Source organism: Nelumbo lutea, chromosome 1 (assembly GCF_056320005.1).
Source record: "Nelumbo lutea isolate HS-2025 chromosome 1, American lotus-T2T, whole genome shotgun sequence".
NCBI lineage: Eukaryota > Viridiplantae > Streptophyta > Magnoliopsida > Proteales > Nelumbonaceae > Nelumbo > Nelumbo lutea.
The window spans coordinates 164,537,701-164,562,879 of record NC_142684.1 but is presented as its reverse complement, the minus strand read 5'-3'; the positions used below and the strand labels follow the sequence as shown (position 1 = coordinate 164,562,879).

At 37.9% G+C, this 25,179-nt stretch overlaps 1 protein-coding gene across 2 annotated transcripts in view; it reads right to left on the bottom strand.

Annotated features, from left to right (window-relative positions):
* Positions 1 to 24,430, bottom strand: part of LOC148878895 (TNF receptor-associated factor homolog 1a-like) — a 33,628-nt gene extending 9,198 nt beyond the window's left edge. For both annotated transcript variants that reach the window (XM_088960272.1, XM_088960273.1), the window contains exons 1-9: positions 24,155 to 24,430; positions 23,244 to 23,458; positions 16,104 to 16,215; positions 15,290 to 15,378; positions 15,122 to 15,190; positions 14,914 to 15,043; positions 12,817 to 12,975; positions 12,157 to 12,505; positions 8,696 to 8,808 (exon numbers count right to left, since the gene is read on the bottom strand). In XM_088960272.1, coding sequence (XP_088816398.1) covers positions 8,696 to 8,808; positions 12,157 to 12,505; positions 12,817 to 12,975; positions 14,914 to 15,043; positions 15,122 to 15,190; positions 15,290 to 15,378; positions 16,104 to 16,215; positions 23,244 to 23,421 — 1,199 coding nt within the window. In that variant the 5' untranslated portion in view covers positions 23,422 to 23,458; positions 24,155 to 24,430. The remainder of the gene's footprint in view (positions 1 to 8,695; positions 8,809 to 12,156; positions 12,506 to 12,816; positions 12,976 to 14,913; positions 15,044 to 15,121; positions 15,191 to 15,289; positions 15,379 to 16,103; positions 16,216 to 23,243; positions 23,459 to 24,154) is intronic.
* Between the last annotated feature and the right edge of the window lie 749 nt (positions 24,431 to 25,179).

Here is a 25,179-nt window from a genome sequence, read left to right as displayed (position 1 = left end):
GTAGCGACATGAAATTTTATTAGAATCAATATATTCCCCAGTGAACACTACCAGCACTATGTGGAGTACAAGAGATAGTATTATAACATAAGTTGGCGACAATATTGTACATATGTGGAGTAATAACGTTATAAACCACCTAGCTTGCATGATAACCACTTCAAGCTAGATCAATATTCATTTCAAACATGAAGTTAAATATTAGTTTCTGTCTGTGTAATAGAATACTTGGTTGATCTATTACACCCATTTACATTTTCCATGAGTTTAAATTTTGCTTTCATTCATTCTATCATGAAGCTCTAAAGCTTAAGGTTTATAGGGCAACTTCAAAATGTATTTTTTGTCTATAACCTTAGCTTCTTAGCTTTGTTCAGTAATTTGGAACAAAATAATAATTTAAAAAGTGTGCCTATGCTTCTTTTAACATTTCATAAAATATCATTCTATATTTTTTTATCAGTAAATATCATTATATGTTTTGCATATTTTAAAATGTGTCCACCGTGTCCATAATTTTTAAATATTTCAATACGATATTTCCAACATTTTCTTATATTTGGATTTTGGACGACTGACATTTCCACCAAAACTGACGTTTTAAACCTTGCATGTATCCAGTGTCATATTTGCAATGATGACCTGCCTCCACAGGCTGTTCAGCTCTGAGTTGAATCTTCATAACCATTTTGCCAAGAGACCTGCATTTAAAGTTTTTAAAACATCTGATTCCCAAGCCACTCCTTTTTGGTTTACAGACTGATTTCCAGTTCACCGCATGAAACTTAACTCCTCCTTCCAACCAGCTCATGGGAAATCCCTCATTTTGTATTCCAGTTTTTTGGCAACATTACCAGGTATGTGAAGGATACATAGAAAATAAAATGAAAGGGCAGATAAAACACTCCTGCACAGTATAGCTTAGATCCCTTGGAAAGGTATTTGGATTTCCAAGATGATAATCTGCAATCAATTCTCTCTAAAATGGCAAGCTAAGATATGTTGTGTACATCTTGCCAATGTTACAGACCAAATATATGTTAGGAGATCAACCTTTGCTGAATCTCCCACCATCATGATTTCACTCTTGGCCATATTGATACAAAACCCAGAGACAAATTCAAACCAACAAAAGATAAATCCCAGATGGAGTAATTGATCCATTGTTGGTTGCTCCTTTTGATTCAACTTTACATTAACAACAGGATAAAGGCAAATATCCCTGCCCCATCTCATTCAACTTCCTATAGAAAATTTGCCACCAAGGAGCACTTTGCTTTATACTATACAAAACAGTGTAGGAGATCCTGTTAAAGGACAGTAGCATGTCCAAAGGAACAGAAGATTTTTTATCAAGAAAACCAATTAAAGAACAGAAATCAAAAGAGATAATCGAAGGGAAGAAATTACTAATACTGCTATTGGTTGGGCTTTCTAAAAGAGATCTTCCAAAGCCCAAAAGCTCAAAAAAATTCAGGCTTCCAGAGAAGAACATAAAGCTTTGAATGCCTGGACCGGCCAATTGGATCGGTTGGTTGGCTACACAAATCATGTTTCACCATTGCTTATCAGAAGCAATATCTGCAAATAATTGTGAATCCTAAAACCCTTTGTCAATATCTCAACCCAGATCAATCTGTATCTTCACTTAACTCTTCCAGCACCATAAACATGTATGAGAGATGATGGATAGAGAGCAAGAACGGCAGATTTCCTGTTAATCTTTCTACAAAGCCCTGGTCAGGAATCAAGTGGAAAGTCATCACACTGGAGGTGTGTGGAGAAACCCAAGCTGCTGCTGGCAATGAACAGAATCCCTACTCAAGATCTCATTTGAAGAAAAGAGGTTTCTTCTTGGCTAACAGGTGTGTCCCTCTGCGAAATGGATTCAGAAGATGTGATGCATTTGATGATCAGCTGTGTTTATGTGAGCTGCATATGGTTTATTCTACTTTTGCCTCTTCAACATGAGTGTATGGGATCCTCAGCTGCCTAAGGATATCTTTGAAAAGTGTCCAGGAATCAATGGGAGGAAGAAAGCTGAAACTACATGGAATTGAGTTCCATTCGCAATCTGCTGGGAGGAGTGGAAAGGGAGAAATAGAAGATCCTTTCCAAACAGGCAAGAAAGAAGCGGCTTTGTGCTGTTATTTGATCAAGACTGGTGGAATGGATGTTGATTCTACCAGAATTCAGAGACTCAAAGAGAAGATTTTGTTTCTGATTTCTGGATTTTTTTTGTCTTTGTTAAATGATGCAAGAGTATATGTTTCTGTCTGTTCATTTGTTCTTCTTTGCATTTCATTTCATGTTAGCTGAGTTGTAGGTGATGCCTTGTCACCTGCTACATTGTACCTTCTTCACATTTAATGAATTTTCATTTCTATTTATCTAAAAAATTGTATCAGATGACTTCTTTTTACTCAGGTAACAAGTGTTCTTGTGTACATCTCCAAACCATCTCAATTTACTTTTTTTTTCATTTTTCACTTATTTGAGTTATTTCAAGATTCTCACAAGTATACTTGTTTTTAATTCTATGCTTTCCTATCTTGCCACCCATCCATCTCAACATCCTCATCTTCATGACACTTATCCCATATACAAGATGATTTTTAAATGCCTTATACTATGGTCAATACAACATTAGCAGCCCTACAAAACTATCCTTCCAATCTGATTGAAATTCGTAAAGATAAATAAGTTAAATTATGCAGCAGATGAGTAATGAGAATAGTAGCATATTTTACTTGCCTTTTTTCAAAAAGGGAAAAAAAACAATGAGAACAAAACATCCAACATCTTTATGACTTAGACCATGGTTTGCAAAAGGAAACACAATACTTTTTAAAATAAGGAAAAGTAGTGCTTCAAAATCTAAAAATAATGTACTGTGTTTCTTGTCAGGGAATTAGTTCCTTTAATATATTTTTGTTCTTAATCACTGAATCTAAACATTTTTGTTCTGCTCCAGTGCTTTCCAACCTCCATTAAGGACCTTTTTTTATCAATAACAGCAGATTTCAATAAATAGGAATAAGCTTACAAAGTAGAGGAGCTAAAGTATCTTAACTCCCCAAGAAAGTGGGCAGGCACCCAAAAGGAAAAGAACATTTACAACTGAGCCCAGAAACCAGAATCCCAATTCACCCCTTGCCTAGCTAATCCATCAGCAGAGGAGTTTACAATTCTCTTTACCCAAGTACACTGAACTTTCATGTTCTTGATCAGCCATTTGAATTTTCTCTTTACCCAAGTACAACCTCAGAATTTCCTTCTATAATCAGTTTCTTGGCATTCAGGTCTTTAGCCCTTTGTACACCTTCCAAAGCTGCTAACACCTCAGCCCTTAAAGAGTCTCCCACAATAATTAGGCCAGAGAACATAGCTATTACATTCCCTTTCTCATCTCATAGCACCCCCCCAATACCCGAAGGCCCTGGATTCCCTATGCTGCTGCCATCAAAATTTAGTTTGATAAAACCAAGAGGTGGAGGGTTCCAGGTGGGATTCGAGGTCTTCTTAACTGAGGCTGAACTTGCAATTTATTTCCATTTTCTTAACATATCATCTGTAGAATAATTTGTAAACAAGTCCATTGTTTCCAACCAATGTATTACCCTTATATGGATCACTTCTAGCATAGTTTCCAACCTTCTCTCCTTTTCTGAAAAAATCCTCGAGTTTCTTTCTTCCCATACAGTCCAGCAAACAGCAGCTCTCACACATCTCCACATGACCCTTGCCCTTTTTGTTGGGCAGTTGAAAGAAGGGGAATTAAGCAAGTTTTTGCACATTCACTGGGGAAAGGCACCTGCACGCAAACAAAGAAGCAAACCATTCCCAAATATTTTTTGCCAAATCACGGGATATTGATAAGTGGTAACCAGACTCACCAGCAACTTTGCAAAGAACACACCAGTGAGAAGATAAACAACTATTGGGTCTTTTTCTTTGAATCAAACCACCTGTGTTGACTCTTTCCAAGAAAGCTTCCCAACAGAAACCCCCAACCTTCGAAGGTATAGGTTGTCACCACACTTCTTTGGAGGGGAATGACAAGACAATAGGAACTGTCGGTTGTATTAGGGCTTTAAAGGAGGAGGCACAAGTAAAGGAGCCTGAAGGAGACAAAGTCCAGATCCTACTATTTGTATTTGTAGGCTCCAAGAAAACCCCATCAGGAATGGACATGAGAGTAAAGGTACTATCCAATTACGTGTCCCTGAGAGCTCTTCTCAAACCCAAGTTCCATCCAAACCTAGAAGTTTAGTTCAAGGGCACAAGGAAAGTGGCAACTGGTTCATTTTTGAAGGTGGAGATAGCAAAGAGGGCCAGAAATTGATCTTTCAAAGGAGAATCCCCAACCCAAACACATTCCCAAAACTTAATGAGATTACCCGAGTGCAAGTCATACTTGATCAAAGGAGAAAATAAAGGCAGAATAGCTTGGATTGCTTTCCAAGGTGATGCTCTTGTAGTCCTAGCCAGAATCCAAGAGTCCCGTCCATTCTCCACAAGCCCATGAATACTACATGTTATCTTAGCCCACAATTTTTCCTTTTCCAATGAAAATCTCCACAACCATTTCCCTAGTAGAGCCAAGTTTCTCTTCCTTACATTCCCAATGCCTACAGCTCCATCCTACTTGCTCCTACACACCACCTCCCACCTATAACCATGTGGTCCTTTTTCTCCTCCCCTGGCTCCCAAAGGAAATCTCTCATTAGCTTTTCCAACTTGCTAGCCACCCCTGCAGGCACCTTAAACACCAATAGGTAATAAACAGGCAGGTTATCTAATGTAGACCTAATTAGGGTGATTCTTCCTCCAAGAGATAGATAATTTTGCTTCCAAGATGCAAGTCTCTTTTCAAACCTCTCCACAACTGGAATCCAAAAACATCCTTTTTGAAGATTATCTCCTAGAGGAAGACCAAGATATAAGGTCAAGTTGACACTACACATTCCAAAATGTTTGCACATGCAAGGATATCACTTTCCCCCATATTTACACCTACAACACGACTTTTCAAAGTTCACTTTCAGATTTGACATTTGCTCAAAAAGTTGTATTGAGAGTTTCAATTTCCTAATCCAATTCAAGTCCCCTCCCTCGCAGAAGAGAATCGTATCATTTGCAAATTGCAAATGTGTGAGTGGTGTGTTCTCCCTGCCAACTCTCCACCCTTTGATTAGACTCATGGAATCTACTCTAGAGATCAATCTCCCTCAGACTTCAGCAACCAAGGTGAACAAGAAATGAGAAAAGGGGTCTCCTTGTCTTGTTCCTCTCAATGCCAGAAAAAAGCCCACCACCGTTCCATTTACCAAAATAGAGTAGTGGCAAGTCCTAATACACCCCAACACCCACCTGCACCATCCTTCTCGAAACCCAAAGTTGATCATCACCTCCAGCAAAAAGGACCAATCTACTAAATAAAAAGCTTTTCTCCAAATCCAACTTGCAAACTACACCCTTTTTCCTTGATTTCTTGAAACCCTCCACACTCTGATTTGATACAAGTATTTGATCAATAATTATTTGCCTTCCCCTCACAAAAGCTCCTTGGTTATTTGCTACAATGGTATAGAGCACTTGTCTAATCCTAAGGGACAACACCTTCGCAATAATCTTATACAGACTATTTACTAGACTGATTGGTCTATAGTCCCTTGGGTTTAGGGATGTCAATGGGTCGGGTTAAATGGTAAACCCGACTTGACCAAAACCTATATAGTCGGGTTAGGGTCAACTATATTTGGTTTAGGGTCGGGTTAGGCTTTTTATTCTTTGACCAGAGTCAGGTTTAGGTTTTGACTGACCCACCCCGCTAGGTCATGATACCCGCATATATACCAAGTAATTATATGTTGCTTTTGATGTTCTTCTTTTTTAAATGAAAAAAAATAACACCTTAGAATCTAGAAAACAATTTCCTTATGTAAATTAATGTATTTTAGGTCTTCAAAATGTGTTAAAAATACATTTAAAATTATACGGGTCAAGTCGGGTTAAACCCTATAGGGTTGAGTTCGGGTTGGAGTGTTGGAGGGTTGAGGAAAACCCATGCAAAATCCAACCCGTTGACATCCCTACTTGGGGGTGGGAGGGGTTGCTTCTCTCTTCTTGGGAACCAAAATGAAGGTTGAATTCAACCTCAGGTTAATCACTCCTCTTCTATGGAACTCAACAAAAACCAACATTAAATCCTATTTCAATATCTCCCAACAATCTTGATAAAACACCATCGTAAAACCATCTGAGCCTGGTGCCTTTGACCTATCCATAGAAAATACCGCCTCCTTTACTTCATCGACATCAGATTTTCTCTCCAACCACTCCCTATCTTTTAGACATAGATTTGGTCATTCCATCCCCTCAATCCACACCCTATTACTTAAAGGTCTTCTAAAGATAGATTTGAAATGATTTGCAAAGTCCCAGCAATCTCACCCTAATTAGATAAAGTTATCCCCTCCACTTCCAAACTTGAAACAAAATTATTTCTTCTTCTCCCACTTGCCACAGCATGAAAGAATTTAGTATTCCTGTCCCCCTCTTTCAACCATTTACACCTTGATTTTTGTTTCCAGCTAATTTCCTCCTTGAACAAGTCATCCTCCAACTATTTTCGCAATCTCTGCCTTTGTCCCTTGCTCCCTTGTCCTCTTGTGTAAGACAACCCCTCCCCTCCTTCACATTCAGATCTTCCAGTTATGCAATCACAGATTGCTGCCTTTCTTCCAACCTCCCAAATTCTAAAAGAATCCAATCCTTAATTTTATCTTTCAAAAATTGTAGCTTCTATGGAGCCTCATCCCATTCCATTCTACTATAGGATCACTCTCTAGCCACCATTCCTTGACTTTATTAATAAAACCCGGATGGTGTGGCCACATATTTTCAAATCTAAACGGGGTAGGCCCTGTAATTCCCAATTCTTCCTCACCAATCACAATAGGCCAATGGTCCAGAGTTACCCTTGGAAGTGCTCTAGAGGTCAAACTCCCCCAATGATCTTTCCAATCTGTTGAAAAAAAGAAATCTATCCAGCTTAGAACAGATGGGATTCACTTGTAGGTTGGACCATGTATAGTTACTACGCGACAGAGGAATCTCTTTGAGTTCAAAAACATCCACAAATTGATTAAATTTCCTCGTGCTTGTAGTCACCCTCTGTCTAGGAGTATTTGTTTCTTCTAAGAACCTGATTACATTAAAATCAACTCCTAGACACCAAGGTCCTTCCCACAATCCCCCGATATCCCCAATTCTTCCCATAGTTTCCTCCTCTCTCTATAATCATTAGGCCCATAAACATTTATTAACACCAACTCAAATCCATCCTCCACTTGCCTAAACTTCAAAGACACTGAAAATTGGCCTATCAACTCCTCCAATCCTATGAGTACCTCACTCTTCCATAATGTCACTATACCCCCTGCAGACCCCCAAGAAGGTGCAGTAGCCCAACTGACCCCCTCTGGTTCTCCAAATGCTCCTACCCCACCTAACATCAAAATCTGCTCTCTTAGACTCTTGCAGCATAACTACATCTGGATTTAACTTTTTATTTGCCTATTTAATTACTGCTCTCTTTCTAGAACTTCCCAACCCTCTACATTCCAACTGATCACTCTCATTTTGTTCTTTGTTTGCCCCTAACACCAGTTAGCCATTACTTAATCCCTTTCCGTCTTTCCCCTTTGACACCAAGATTTGTGTCTCCTCCAATATCCCTCATCAGTCTTTTAGCCTCACTCAGTTTCCTCCTCCTCACCTTAACTTCCTCCTTTTGAAGAAAATTTTGAGATCATTCAGGTCTTTCAAATTACACCCAAGTTTCCCCACAAAGGCTGCCACAGAATCCTCATTATTCACCTCCCTTTCACTTAACTTGTTGGCCCCTCCTTCCTAACTTGTTCCCTCACACCCTCCTACACCCTTATTATCATTTCCTTACTTATCCCATCTGCCATCTCCTTCTGTATGTTGTTTTCCTCAAGTACATCCAACAGCATCTTTAACATTCCCCAAATTCTTTCATTTTATATGCTTAAAATTTTGATCTCTAAGTAGAAAGAGATTGGTCTCATGGAGGCATTTTCCCTTGGCAATAAGGTGGGCCATAAGGCAGGATACAAAAAGTATAATATTCATGGGCAGAGGCTGATCAATTAATAAGTCCAGAGGTATCAACAATGATTGGAATGACCTCCCCTTGGCTGTGTATTCACAAGAGTTACAGGGAAGCAATTTATGCTTCATTTTGTGAGTTTGAATCCCTTTTGTTCTCAGCTAATACTATTTTTTTTTGTAGTTAAACCATGCATAGCATCTTGGTGTACATAGAAAAGAATTCCCTTTGCTATATTTTTATTTTGAATAATATATTTCAATTACCTTTCTCAAGAAAAAGGGAGTGGACTCACAGATGAGTGTACCATTCACTGAAAACTTCCCTTTTAGATGGGAAGATTTTTATAGCTTAGCCTATCATTCCAAATATTTGCCATTCTGTTTGAATATGGCCATTATGGATAAGGATAATATCAAACATCCCAGTTTTAAAATTTCATTATAGCTTTACAGATCAAAAAATCCATGTATGAGATGAACTTATAGCTCCAAAGAAGTAAAAGAATTACATAATAACAGTATTATGCCAATAGCTCCAAAGAAGGTAGATTACCTATAAATATGTGCCAGGACAAAAATTTCCACAGTCCGACGACCAAGTTCAGTAAGCCGTCTCTCATCGCGCTCGGTTGTATCCTTGTTGGAGTCTTCTCCAGAATTCCCTTCCTGCATATCAAAGCCATTAACTGAAAATTCCTTAAAAAGGAAATATTGCAGCTTCCTGCCACTCCACCCAATAGACACAGAACCCTGTATTCATGGCAGGGGAAATAACAAACATATCCATATTACAGACTAGGACTGTGACAAAGATCTAATCAAGAATACCGATAGAAGTAATTGTAAAGACATTTGCAATCTTCTAACTTGGAGGACAATGACTTAAATTTTGTAGTGGGTTGCTTAGAGTGTCCTATTATCCTTGGCCATTGACATATTTAGGTCTTCCTTTAGGCTCCAACCCTAAGGAAAGTAGATTCTGGAACCCAATTGTAGAAAGATGTAGAAAGAGATTGGTGGCTTGGAAGAGGAACTATATTTCACTGGGAGGTAGGATCACCCTAATAAGATCAATATTGGCTAACCGACCAATCTACTTCCTCTCTGTGATTAGGATTCCACCAAGGAAAGCGAAAAAAAATAGAAAAAATCATGAACGATTTTCTTTGTGTGTAAAAGCAAGAAAGAGGGTGGTTTAGGAATTGAGAATGTGAGAAAGAAGAACATGGCTCTATTGGGGAAGTGGTTATGGAGATGGCCTTTAGAGAGCGATAGCTTGTGGCATGAGGTGGTGAACAATATTCATGGGAGAATTTTCCACTTACTAAGGAAGTTTGATGTCAACCAATTCCTCCAAAAATTAAGGCTTTTGTTGGTAAGTGGCTTATGGAAAAGTTAACATTCTGGACTACCTACAAAAGAAGAGGCCTTTTGTGTATTTCCACGAGCTGGTGCACTCTATGTAAATTGGATGGTGAATCTTATTACCACTTACTAATCTCTTGTCCCTTTGTTGCAGATATTTGGGACTGGTTTTTCTCTTTGTTTGGGAGTGGGTGGAACATGCCAAGTGGAGGTTAAGATGCTATTTGATCCATCTACCTTTGTGTGGCCAAAGAGAAGGGGAAGAATAATGTGGAGATGCACAAGAGTAGCAGTGATTTGGACCTTATGGGAGGAAACCAACGCTACGATCTTCCAAAAGAAGCAGAGAAGCAAACAAGAAATTATGGACTATGTATTGAATAGAGTTATACATTGGCTACTAACTTTGGATCTCTTTAGACAATTTTCCTTTGATAGTATTTGGAGGAACTGGTCATCAGTGGCTTCTAGTTCAATACAGAAGGCTAAAACAAGGTTGATATGGGCACCTCCTAGTGAAGGTTTGTTGACATTTAATTTTGATGGAAGTAGCAAAGGCAATCCAGGTCCTTTTATAGAATTGGAGGAGTCATAAGAGATAGGGAAGGGAATCTGGTAGCACTTTTTTCAGGACCGGTGGGGAATGGAGACTCTACAAGGGCTGAACTGTTTGCAGTCTTACAAGGTGTTCAGATTGCAAAAGAAATGAATTTGGAAAAACCGGTGATTGAAGGGGATTCCAAGGTGGTGGTGGGCTGGCTAAAAGACACAGATTCAGTGATAATGGTGCTATCGAGACGAAATGAAAAAATTTAAATGATTAACACAGCAGATGAGCTTGATTAATCAATGGGTGGGGAGGGAGGCTAATGCCATGGCCGATTCATTAGCTAAGCAAGAGGTAACTAGGGATCAATTGTTTTGGGCTCAATTGTAATTCTTGTGCTGTCTTTTCTTTATGAGTGAGGCTGCATCTCGTGCCTCCATCGGGGAAGCTTGTAGCAGTTGCTTATCTTTACTGATATAATGAAATATTAATGAATTTTTACTTATCAAAAAAAAAAAGACATTTGCAATCCTTGTTTAGAAGTGCCATTTAACATTGAAAATGTATGTTATAGCTCCTATGTCCTACTAACATCTACTAACATTGATCAGCTCTGTATTCCTTGATTTTTCTGGTGTAGTGTAATCGGCATGTGTGCTAGGATGCGGCTGGGTGCTATCTTAACACCTCCGGGTTGTATGACTCTTTTTATTTTAATGAAATCTTTTATTCTGATTCTTCAAAACAAATTAGTAACCACACACTGGACGTTTTCTCCTAATTAAATTACGGTTCACTTATACGGACCATATTTTCACTTTTCCTAATGATGTACAATGCAAAAGAATGGTTATTGCATTGCTGTAAGACTGTAACTAAACATTGTATGTGTTGATAGTTTTGTACTCACATTTCACAAAAAGTAACTACTTTTAATAATTTACCAAAAGTGGCTACTCAAAATTTGTAAAATAGACTACATCAGAGATCTCACTTAGTACAAAGTACAAGTGGATTTTTTTTTGTGATCAATAACGCATTCATTAGCAATTTCATTAATTCAGGATAAAGATGATTACAAAAAAAAAGACAAGCACTCTTGTCTTCCACATACAGCTAGAGAACTTGAGAAAAGAAGAGGAAATGGAAACAGTAGTTTACAAATTGGCCCCAAACATTGAATCCCTTTCTACCCCTAGTTTAGCTAATCCATCAGCCAAGGAATTAGCCAATCTTTGAACCCACTTCATCTTCACTTCCATCTCCCTCACCAGACACTTAAACCTTTTCCTCTCATTACTGCAATTCCATAGGCCACTGTTATCTTTATTCAGCCACCCTATTACCACCACCAAATCCCCTTCAATTATGATTTTTCTGATATTCATCTCCTTAGCTTTCTGTATCCCTTCCATAACTGCATAAATCTCAGCTCTAAGGGAGTCCCCCACTCCAATTGGACCCGAGTATAATGCAGAAATGACCCCATTCTCATCCCTGAAAACACCTCCAATCCCTGACTGTCCAGGGTTCCCTCTACTACTACCATCAAAGTACAGTGGAATTGGTCTATCAAATTTACAAAGAATCACTTTTCTTAAGAGATTGTAAGGTAATCTTCATAGTTCCAATATCAATGGGTAGGAGTGCAACTCGTGCAAGCAGCAACAGGTTTTAAGGTCAACCCTAAGTTTTGAGCATAAGGCCCAAGAGTGAGGTTAAAGCCTTATCGGGACTCAGTCCCAAGTCTATGCTACGACCAGCAGGAGACCTTACCAACCAGCTGGTTGAAACCTTGCAGTTGCATCACTATCAATGAGGAAGCATACAGCATAAATTTCAATGCCCACATGCCACATTTTTAAAACAGCAAACTTATAGAGTTAAACCTCACAGAGTATCCAATTTAAAGTTATTTATGATACAAACTTGCAAACTAAGAGGCAGAGGAGAAGGTAAGGATGCAGAAGGTTCAACCATTGCATAGATAACCAGCTTCAGAAACAATGAAGTGGAACCAAAAAAAAATACTAGAATACCACATCAAACGAGTCATATAAGAAGTATCTGCAAGATCCCTAGTACATAATTATACAGCTTACTTTTGTACGGTTCTGAGGACCCTTCTCATCCTTTGGAGGCAGAGGCTCCATGGCAGCCCTCTCTAGTAGCAGCAACACATCATCCGCTAATACAAACATATCTTTCTCAACACAAACAATAGGAGCTGGTGGTTCCTCGGTATCCAAGAGATTTGCTCTCCCTTTTTTGTTCTTACTCTGGTATTCAAGAGCCTTCAAACCACTATAGAGCGAATCCATTACCAATGTAGATGTGACTTCCTTCTCTATAAAAAACTGCTTTACAACGACTTTCAAGATCACATCAGTTTTCTCCCGCGACATGCGATGCCTAGCATTTTGATCAACTCCTAACCAAAAAGCACAGAAGCTGCAAAAATCCAAGCAGTAATTCTTTGTTAAAGAAAAATATTGACCCAAATAAATACAATTAAGTTGCATAAGACAACTACCGGTAACCAAACACAACACAGAGAAAGTTCTATTAAATAGTGTATATTGCAACAAGCAGCTCTATGTAGCAGAGTCTTGGATGTTTTTTCCTTCTTTTTTTTTTTTTTTGTGTGCTGAAATCAACAGCAAGTAGATGCCATTCCCAAGGGATCTGACATCTTTCTGTTAATGGCTATAAGACAGTGTTCTTTAGAACTTAATAAGAGATCAAAGGGAAACATATTCTACCTTGACCACTTCACTTTGTCCTCAATCAGCTTCGCAAGCTTACCTCTCCTCTCTTCAACAAAGCGCCGACAAATTTGTTCTACATTTGTTAGATATACACGAACCAGTTCTCTCCTATAAAGACAATCAAGGCAACGAAAAGGACGGTGTGCTTTCTCCCTTCAATAAAGAAAAATGTATAAATAAACATAAACAAAATTGGTTATCAAAATTATTAATTTTAACTCCACAAATGAAGCAGAGATACAAAAAACAGATCGGTTTTAACAAAACAGTCATGAACTTTACGAGCTAACAAATCTTTACACTTTAACAAGATTTTATTGTATTGATACATTTAAAAGGTCCGTCCATTTGAAGCACAAACTGTACGTAAATGACAGCCCAGCACAGTTCATTGAGTTTTTTTTTTCACTTGATAGGTATCAACAATGTATGTAAATGACACACACATTTAGTACAAATAATAAGCACTACAGAAAAGGCACTGTTTTAACAATAAGAACCAAAAAATGTATGAGGCAAGAAACAACGGAACCCTTGTTGCACTGAGTTAGCAAGCCCTTCACACACCTGAATTAGCAGGCCCATCCACAAAGCAATTCATCTCTCAAGAGACCCAATTTTTAAAAGTGAGAAGTGAAGGATTCCTAGAGACTGAGGCTGGAGGTGCAAGACAAGGTGTATTTATGAAAAGAAAAAAAGAAAACTTAACATGTAACATGCAAACCATAATTCTGAAAGAAAACTCATGTTAGCTTAGCTCAAATGGTTAAAGAATGCCATATTATTAACACAGTTATTATCATTGTAGGTTCAGGTCAAATATAGAATAAAGTTAATAAACTATGTAGAAGTTTATTAATCATAGTTAGAACCTATAACATAAAATTCACCTCAATGTTGCATCATCATCATCATCTAAGTCATGTCCCAACTATATGAATCAGCTACACAAATCTGGTACCACCATTACATCCAGTTCAGTACCATATCCATTGTTAAATTGTGAACCCTTAAATTATTTCCCACTATATCAACCCATCCTTTTGGCCTGCCCTGGCTTTTCTAGCCCCTTCAACTTATAAAAGATCATTTTTTTCTTACTGGTGCTGTAGGTTAACTCAAAGCATAACAACAACCCAGATTTCATGTAAGGTGCACCCTATAAACTAAGTCTTACCAGTGATCCCATGCACCTTTCAAAACACTTAGGAACCTGCTTAATTTGGACCAAAAGAGAGGCTAGATACCCCTTATAACATAAATGAAGTGGCCAAGGATCCAACAAGCCCTGCCAATTCTTTAAACTCCATTTATTGATAAAAAACAATCATTAACTCCATATGCTCTCCAATCACCAAAGGGACAATGCAAAATTCTTTAATTAGCTGTTTCCATGTAGATTTGATAATCAAGTTGTTTAGGGAAGCTCCTTAAATGACCCAATCATCTTCCGCATGACAAACTAATTCAGAGTCCAAAAGGATAGCTGGTGTTCCTCTCCCCACTAAATCAAGAACCAACAAAGCTATTACCCAATAAACTATCATCCACAAAATGAGTACAAGAAAGCACTCTTAACATTTGCCCACAGAAACAAGAACCTATAAAATTATGAGAAGATGGCTTCCATGATCTATTCTGATCATGTCTAAGATCACAAACCATAACAAAAACAACACAGATTTAGATATCAGATGATATGTAACCAGCAGCAAATGAGCAATGCAAAGGTTAGACTCATTAAGAATATCCACCCTAACACTACAAACCTAACGAGTCAAAATTTTTGTTGGTTTTCTGGTTAAAATTCAAGGGCACAAGTACCACAAAATGTAAACAATGAGATAGGACAAACATAAACTAAGGATAAAGTCATTTGTGTCAGGCAGATCCATGTTCGCAGATAGCTTCACACACTTGGGTTTGCAGAAGATCCCTGTTCATTTTAGTGGCAGTTGTGCTGGGCTTGTCTTACCATTGGGTCCTTTCCATTTGTGTTTTTTCTTGTTTCTTTGTTCGTGTAATATAAAATCAATTTTCACCACAAAAAATATTTTTAATAGTGTAATCATGGATATATAAGTCAAGCACCTGATAACTTGGACCTGAGCCTTTATGACAAGAGTGTCGGCAACAATGAACCCATCTAACACTTTCGATAATTCCATAAATTTTTTCCACCCCCAGTCATGTTCTTTCTTCCAGAAGCGATGCAATGTATCTGCAAAATTTCAGATTGTCAGCCCTACAAGCATCAAAACAAACTAACCTGGTTTTGTAAATTGGGTATAACACATACCTGAATATTTAGATTTCTTTGGATCTTTATTTACCACAGCTATTGTAAACTGTGCAAAATGACTCCACCCTGCTCCAAAGCAAAGAAGAACCACATGATTCCAGAATAGTAAGAATCAAAAAACACTGATAACCTAGAGAAGATGAAAATCATGATTATGGATTAAACCTGGGAGAAGCTTGTCATGATTAGCAACACAAAGAAACAATGATAGATGGTTGCAAACATCACATCCTTGTGGGTAAATTAAAATATACCTGCAAAGCAAAAACGAAAAAAGAAAAAAAAAGAAAGAAAGAAAACTTAATCAAAATTGACAAGCATAGCAAAACTTGCATGCATGAGCAGCATTTGATGAATGGTGAACTCAGGGATGAATGCTGAAAAGTTTCCAAATTGAAAATCCTCCTAAATCTAGGGCATTTTTTGCATTACAATAAAAATTCTAAGGGTAAGATAGTTACACTGGAATTAAATTCCTTTTAGCATTTAGAGAGGAGAGGGTGAGTAACCGAATGCCAAAAATTCAATTTTCAAATTGGAACCTTTTCATCATTCAGCCCCTAGTTCATTTGTTACTAAACATCATTTTAGGGGTTATTTGCTAACAGATGTAGTGCCTGACCTGAATGATGACTTATTGCTTTGGCTTCTAGTAGATAAAATAATTAAATAATAAAACATTTAAGGGCATAAAAATCAACTCAATTTCAGCTTGAGCCACTAAGGAGCTCACAACCTCCTTAATAATTTATCCACTTAAAGATAAAGCAACAAGTCATTAAGTTCAGCCATTTTAGTTGTTATAAAAAGGCCCCTTAGTGTTCTTAGGACTTCAATGTACATCAAGCATATGCACATGTACAAACAGTTAGGTGTATACGTGCACAAATTGCTTTTTGTGACATATGTATTGCAAACAAAGTGCAGATAATAAATAAAAAGTGCATAAGCACAACATAAACCAGATAAAATCTCATACCACTTATAGCCGCCAACCTCAAATGCATTACTCCGAAGCTCCCTCTTGCTAATCTGTGAAAAGTTCTCTATCTTCCACGTAAACTTTCCATATAGTTCAGATGGTTTCGGCCCTACATAAAAGTGAATCCAGCTTAAGAACAATTTCAACAGAGCATTCTAGTAAACAAGTTGATGCAATTCTTAAAAACTTTGTGACATAGACAAAGTACAACTCATGAAAAGACATTCTTCAAGATAAAGTTGGAAATGTCTTTTCACAGGTCCCACCTTGTATGCAAAGCAACAAAATGAAAAAGTTGCATATACTCATTGTTTACTAGCATTCCTCATTCTAACAACATGATAGTATACATAACTTAACGAAGGTGTTTAACCAAGAAGAAAAAGAAGAAGAAGATGCAGAAGCACTAAATAATATAGAAGTACACCCATACACAGAACCTAAAACAGTGACAATAAAGGTGACAATAATCATTATAGAAAAATGCTTATTACAGACGTCATACCATTTTTTATCAATGAGTAAATATTTTATTAATCCCAAAAATAAGAGTTACAGGTGACCCAAGGAGAGGCACAAGATGCGCCCTCTCCTTTAAGATTGATTACAGCAATACAAAATCAGATTAAAATGATTACAAGGTAGCCCAAAATAAAGTCCGAGAAACCCACTGTTTAGCAAGTGAGTCAGCCATCGAATTTGCTGATCTGCCTACCCACTGGACTCTAACTGTCATATTTCTCGTTAGTTGACTTTTTTAAGGAGATCTCTATAGCCCCAAATCACAGAGTCCAGATTCAGAAACCATCCCACCACCACCTGAGAGTGGCCTTCAATAAGCAAGTGCTCTATCCCTAACTGGTTTGCAAGCTGGATACCTTGTACAGAAACAAGCAATTCATTCACAATAGAGTCTCCCAGACCCACAGGTCCTGAGTATAAGGAAGTGATGATACTGTGTCTATTTCTCAGAACTCCTCCTATACCCGAAGGTCCAGGGTTATCTCTGCTACTCCCATCAAAATTCAGCTCAACAAACTCCTCCCCAGGCAGCACCATTGTACCAAAAGTCTTTTCTTTTTTTCTGATAGAAGTATTAGCCACTGCTAACCAACTCCCCCACAGGTCATCAAAGGAGTAACCAGCAAACAGGTTTAATGTTTTCAACCACTGAATTGCCCTTGTCAAAACACAATCCTTAACTTCTGATACGCTTCTTTCCTTTTCAGAAAAAAATTCTGGTGTTTCTTTCTTCCCAAACAGTCCACGAGACTGCTGCTCTAATACACTTCCACATAATTCTCCCTCTCTGTGTGCCATTCAAAAGTAGACGGACTGAACAACAAGCTAATATCAGATGGCAGGTTCCACCTACACTCAAACAGCCCAAAAATCCAATCCCATAAAGCTGCAGCAAAGGAACAAAAAATCAATAAGTGGTAATAGTCCTCACTTTGAGCTTTACAAAGGACACACCAATTCAAGGATAAGTACCAATTTGGTCTATTCCTTTGCAGGTTTTCAAAGGTATTAATCCTACCATAGTAGACTTCCCAACAGAAAACAGCAATCTTTGGGGGAATGGGTCTAATCCAGACTTCTTTAACTGGGAAAGTCAGGGGTGCAGAAGAATAGCAAAAGGATTTGAAAAAGGAGGGGCATTTCAGGTTAGGGGTCCAAATTCTTAAATCAGAATTGGGGGGATTCAAACAAGTGGACTCAAGTGATGACAATAGTTCGAAAACACAAGCAGATTCACCATCACTTAACTCTCTTTGAAAACCAAAATCCCAGTTCAAAGCCAAAGGAGAAATCGAGGAAGAGATAAATTTGGAAATTGGATCTTTCTTGTAATGAGAAAGGGAGAAAAGAGATGGACAAAAGGTCTTTAAGGGGTTGGTTTCCCACCCAAAGGTCTTCCCATAAAAGAACATTATTTCCAGACTCCAGAGTAGAAATCATACCTGACCAAACTGAGAAAATGGGGAAGGATCCCATGTATAGCCTCCCATGGTGTTGCAAGGGTCACCCCTCGAGATATCCCAGCATCCCATCCATTCCCCGAACAGCCATAAATGCTAGTCACCACCTTGTCCCACAAGCTCTCTCTCTCCAAAGGCCATCTCCATAACCACTTCCCTAGCAGAGCTTCATTCCTAAGAACAAAGTTAGCTAGCCCTAGTCCCCCTTCTTCCTTGCTTCTGCTAACTATAACTATCTCCCACCTAATCAAATGGTCTTTCTTCACTTCCCCTGGCTCCCACAAAAAATCCCTCATCACTTTTTCTAGCTTTTTTAGCTTCCCTGAGGGTATCCTAAAGGCACCTTCCCTGACTTAACCCATTGGCAAGAGAGTTCACCAATCTTGGAACTCACTTTCAAAGAAGATTCCAAAGACTGAGATTCTCTAATCTGGTGCCTTGGCATCAAAGAACCATCTTCTGATGAAAGCATCCAACCTAACAACTTGGGTATCTCCTTCCCAAGTCTAAAATCACCTTTTCCAAACTAAAGTATAACCCAGCTTTAGACCTTGAAAAATAGATTATATTTCTGCCTAAATAGCACTTCCTTCACCATTCACCAATCAATTCTGAATATCTTAAAATCATCATCAGGTCCTCCATAAACACTTGCACACCTCATGGGCCTAGATTACCAAAAAAGCATCTTCCAAAGTTGAGCTTAATAAAACCACTCCTTCAGGTTATGCCCACTGAATATGGGGAGCAAAACCAATTGGATTTCGAAATTCTTTGAAGGCTGAACTGTTGGCTTTATTGCAAGGCCTCAGGTTAGCTAAGCAGTCAGGATTTAGGATGATTGAAGTGAAAGGAGACTCACAAGTAGTCATATCCTGGGCTAAATCCAATATGTGTATTCCTTTTCTTTGGTCCCTTCAATATGTACCAAGGGAAGTGGAAACAATTGCAAAAGAAATCATGGTTAAATTTAAATGGGTTAGAAGGTGTGCAAATGGTTTAGCTGACTCCCCAGCTAAACAAGGGGCTATGAGGCAACAACTGTTTTGGACATCCATGCAACTTGGATTAGCAAAGTGGGATTGACACTCTGATTAAAAAGCTGTACTAATCATTTCTTCATTCGAAATTTTAATAATATCACTTTTCTACTGATCAAAAAAAAATATGTGGAGCAAATTTTCAAGGAAATCCTATGGGTACTATTCATAATGTTATTTTCAGTATTAATGAAATAAAATGCATATAAGTTTTTATCTTCTTTCTAAATACTGGCCAATGGTGACAATGAGATTCAAGTTTGCAGAACATAGTTTTTTTTTTGGATAATTACATTCACAAGTTCATGATTGCGAATGAGACATTTTGGGTAACAATTTTTGGACAACATAGAAAGAGAGGAATGAAAGAATTTTCAATGAAAAAGCATACTTAAAGAGCCAATTATTAAACACATTTCAGCAAAAATGGTGCATTGGATCAAAAATTTGGGTATACATGATCCTTTCATGTATGGCATCTTATAAAATGGAATTGAGTGGCTTTGTCCTCAACATTTAGGTCTACAGTCTCATTGAAATGGTATCCAGCACTTGGTAACCAAGTCAAATTAAAATGGAATTGTTGCAGCACTTGGTAACCAGTCTCCTTAAAATGGAATTGTTGCAGCACTTGGCTGCAAATATGGTTACCCTAGAGTTTCGATCATATGATTTTTTAGATACTGTCACAGATCTATAATGTTCATTTCATATACTTGGGACCTATAGGGGACTCTACAAGGGTTAAGTCATTAGCAGTAGTGCAGTACTGCAGCAATGTTTATGATTGAGAGAATCATTATATGTTAGAAACATGATGGTAGAAGGGAATTCTAGAGTGGTTATGGGTTGGAAAAAGAACACCAATCAAAGTCCATGCATGAATCAGAACATCTGAGGGTGATAGGAAAGTTAGCAAGGGAAATTGGAGCCAACTTTTTTTGGGTCTATGGATCAGAAAAGTGTTTGGCTAAAGCCATGGCCAAACAAGGGGTAAATAAGATAGGTGGCATATGCCAATCTACTTTGAGGGATGCTTGGTATGTTTGTGATCAGCTCATTCTTCTTTATCATCTAATAGAAATTGATAGTAACAAATAAAAAATAGCAAGGAGACGCTTCCTTTGGAACATTAAAATCAATAATCTCAGAATCCTTAAAGCAATGGATTGTTGGAACCAGTACTCAAGACATTTAATTGGCAGTTGGGAATTCAAAATTTACAATCTACAACAACATCTCCAAAGCATTAATCATAGTCTTGTAAACTTGCACATCAGGCACACAAGCGAGGCAAATTTCAAGGAATGCACATTGCCTAAACCCAGGTGCAAATCCTCTCAAAAGGCATATGTGTGGCATGCCTTGCACCTCAGCCCAGGAATGTAGCTTTTTTAAATATTCTGTCACTTTTTATAGAATATTTTGCCCTTTGCACCTTTGTCATGGTTTGTCAACTCTTAAATTACCTTTTTAATGCTGTGTGTATACTAATAATGGTCTATTAAATTTAAAAATAACTAAAGTACCTTTTAAACAACTGAAGCCTTAGTTCCTGCAAATAGGATCTCAAACAGAATAACTTTCACTAAAGAAGCAAAAACAGGACAACCAATATCTGGACCTTCATCCTAAAAGAGAATAAACTCTGAACAAAATCACGAAATCTACCCCTTTATAAGCCAAAAATTTAGGCTGGAGGCACTGCTCTAACCTCTGCATAGACTTGTTTGGGCTTGCCTCAAGACCTCAAGGGGCCTTTTCAGAGGTAGACAACCAATCTCCTAGGGTTCAGATTGGAAGATGTTTAAGTTTAACATCAAACTAGCTACTTTAAGTGGCACAACCAGGAGATAAATAGACAAATTGAAAGTTTGACATGATTGGACTGTCGTAGTACAGTCCACTTTTTTTTGCTTTCACCTCCACATTTTCACTCAAAATATGTTTATATATTATGTTTATGGAATTTAATTTGAACCAGTAGGCTTTTTAGAACATTTATTCTTTTAAATCCATCTTTGCATCTTTTTTATGTATTATTTTCTTTCTTGAAATTTTTTCAAAATTTTGTACCTTGCCTCAAAAAGGAGTGCACCTCACCTTGTGCCTTGCACTTTCATAACACTGTCAGGAAAGAAGTGGCTTGGTTGGCAATTAAATCTTTGGAGTTAACATTCTGCTTCAAAGTATATTCACTTCTTATGACCAGTAAAACAAAGTATAGAAATGTTAACTTAACCACCAAAAAAAAAAGATAGGTTTAACTAGGTAACTTAATCAATCAGGAAAAAAAAATTAGCTTCTCCATCTTATAAAATAGCCTTTTCTGATATATAAACAAATATAGGCCACATATCCCTCAAAGTTCCTATAGTGGAAAAATTGATTGGGCAATAAGTTGGGCACCATGCTGTTTCTTGTTGTTGTTTAATTACTTAGAAACATGTATATACTATATAAAGCATATACTTGCCTTGGGTATCATGCAGGTCTTGAAAGTTAAATCCAAATACATATATCTTTTTTTTTTTTTGAGAACTGTAAAGTAAAGTGCTTTCATTAAAAAGATCAACAACAAAAAAAAAAAACCCTGTACAATGAGAAATGAACAGAGGATATACAAAAAAACATCTCATCCTGATACAAACTTAATGCCCCCAAACAAAAACAAAAACAAAAAACAAATACCATATATCATATATGGTTAATACTTATTTGCAGACGTGCATAGCACATGCTCTTACACTAGTATGTCAAATCTAAAAACTCTAGAAGCAACCTACTGCTTTTTCCCCTTTTCTTCCCACTATAGAACCATCCATTTGATAATGATTTTTTTTTATAAATTCCATTTGGTAATGATTCTCCAAACTATTACTTTATTATCTATGTTGTTGATCTTGTTATTTGGAACTTTATGTTACATGGATATTTCAAAACAGATAAATACCCATTTCAGTCACACACATACACCAGTACCAAGTTACCAGCATAGCATTTGAGAGGGTTCTTTTCTTTGCCAAATCCATAATATGTGTCTAAGGAACGTCACACTCTTGCAATAAAATTTGATTGCATTAATATATAATTCCAGCAATTATTCAACTATTCATGTAATATTAATAAGATATATCCACGAGTCCCCAAATCCTATTTTCTTGAGTTTGTTTGATCCTAACACCGCATACCCATAGTTCAAAGCAAGGTTCAAAGAATCAATACTGGCCGATACGCCAGTAGGGGGCGTATCAGCCAGTATCGATCCTTTTTTTTTTACTTTTACTTTTTTTTTATTTTGGTTCAGAGGGGCTGGTTTAAGTCCCGGCTACCCTCTGAACCAGGCCCTGACAGCTAAACCATTTTTTGAACCTTGGTTCAAAGTATCAATACACCTCTGTGTATTGGCAGAGGTGTATTGGTAAATTAAACCATGCGCTTTTTATGTTTTATTTAGTCTTTTTTTCAATTTTTGGTTTTTATATATAAGGGGTTCCCAAAAACACCTGTTTGAACCCCAAAAGATACAATATGATACGCCCAATCATATTGTATCGATACTTTGAACCTTGCTCATAGATATGTCAAATTCCAACACCCATACTCGTATCCATGTAAAATAATTGGAGTGACATGCCTACTATACACTTCAGATGCAGGCAAGCTGCCGTTTCTTTCTTTTGTGAGTAAAACTGGAAATGTGGTACCTCCTACAAAATTTCTCTGCAATCACATTCCTACAACTCAAAGTACTTTCATTTCTTTTCCTCTGGCAAATCATAGCGGAGAAAGCTGACAATATCCTAAACATTACTGAACAGTGCAATCTGCCATAATGGAGGAAGTCAATGATGCACCAATCCATTACAGAGCTTGTACCTTCCCTTCAAGTAATCAATGAGTTCACAGACTACCATAGCCATTGATTCAATGTGCAATGACATATCTTTTCTCTCTTAGCCTTTTTTTCTTTTTCTTCTTTTCCATTTTAGGTAGCTGGCTTGCCAGTCAATAACCAATTGCTATAAATGGCAGGACCATTGGGAAATGCAGCTAATTTACACATCCAGAGTATGGAAATCCAAATTGGTAAGCAAGGGGAAATAAAAGCATACCACAATCATCGTCATCGTCAGTGTCCCAGTATGGGGGTGAAGTAGATGGAGTTCCATTCTCCACCTGCTCAGAGGACCGCCATTCCGCAAGAGCTTCCCCAGATTGGCACCGCTGCCCACTTGAAATCCCCTCCGAAGACTTCTCAACCCCGCAATCATCACTCACATTCCCAGCCATAACCCACTCAAGAAATTTCTCCTCAGTATCCCTTCACCTGCACCAAGCAAAAAACAATAATCCAAGAAGAAACTAATAGTAGTTGCAACTTAACTCCCATGGACTCAGTTGGGAAATCAAATTTCGCAACAAATAGACATACTAAGTATCTTTATCATGCTAGGCTACCAGCTAGGAACAGAATTAATAGAAATACAACAATAAATTGAAAATATCCAATCGGTAGAAAAAGTATAAACATGAAAATTTCCATTTCCCGAATAAAGAACCTCTTTATAGATAAAACCAAAACAACTCCAGCATTTCCTTTTAAATTGATTCAAAGAGAAAGGGCGAAAGTGAAACAAAGAGACATTTTGCATAAGAAACCCCTTGGACCCATCCATTAAAGTTACCGGAACCGAAAGCCAACATTAGAAACAACAACCCAGTAAACCCTAATATAGAAGAAATATCTCGATAAACAAAACACGAAGAAAAAACAACAAAAATTAACCAAAACACGAAACCCACATGTAGGAACCTAATTCATGAACCCCAAATCAAAAGAGCCACAAAAAGTGAGCAGAGAGAGAAAGGGATAGCACAGGCAGATTCGGATAAACCCTAACCAAAACCCAACCGCACCAAACAAACCCGCATGAATCTAGAACAGGAGCCAGACGAATAAGAATCGAAACCAAAAAAAGCAAGAGGAAGAACAAAGTGAAGTTCTGGAGATCGAATCAAATACCTCCAATGATGAACAAAGTTCGTCAATGGCGAAAAGAAGGTTTTTTTCCCTTCCGCGTAAGGCGTAAAAACAGAGAAGAGAGAAGAGATTGGGGTCGGGAAGGGCAGCAGCTGGGCGAAGGCTCAAAAAATGTAAACAAAAATTTTTATTAACAATAAAGGAGATATGGGAACAGGCCAGGGCTCCTTTCTCTCCCTCTCCTCCCTATCTCTCTCCTCTCTCTTTAACTATTTTCTCTCTCTACACAAAACGCAAAATGAGGCTTCTAGCTATAGCATATAAGTCTACAACGAAATTTAATTTAATAAAAAATATTGAAAACTGAATTATAATTTAAAGAACTTTTTTAGTATTTAATTATTGACAAAAAATATTAATAGCTGCCACTGAGCATTTACTTGTTTTCCTTGCATGAATGATATTACACGTTTCCATTATCTGAACCGTTAACCTTGTGGGCCCACGTGAGACGTATGTTAGTAGATAGAACATGGAACAGTGAAAATAAGTTTTCTCAGGTTGTCCATGTTCGACAGCCTGGGCTGACAGTAGGGATCTTTATGCGTGACACGTTTCGCGTTACTTCAGCCAGCCATGCATTCAGAAACGACTTGAACAATGTTGGCAGCCCAGGCTGGCGAACGTGGTCAGCCAAAGCTTTCTCTACAAAGTTCGCCCTAGTTAATAGATATTGTATGGGGAAAGAAGGGAGACTAGGGGAAGGGGCGGTGAGCTCTTTTATTTAATCGTATAATGGCGTGGCTAATTTGAGCCGAGACGTATGTACGCTCGCTAGCTGACAAATGTGCAAGTGGCGTCGACAAATAGGATGAAGGGGGAGGGGCGAGGTTGACGCCACGAGATCGAATCCCTCGCATTCCACACATCAGAAGAAGGAAGTGTTTGGATTGAAATTTCCATGCCACGAGTTGGCGAGATTTGTTTTTGTCCTTACGTGAATGACTGTCACAGCCAGGTGGATTTGGAGTTAGCGCGCTGACTGGAATTTGTCAGCTGCACGGGTC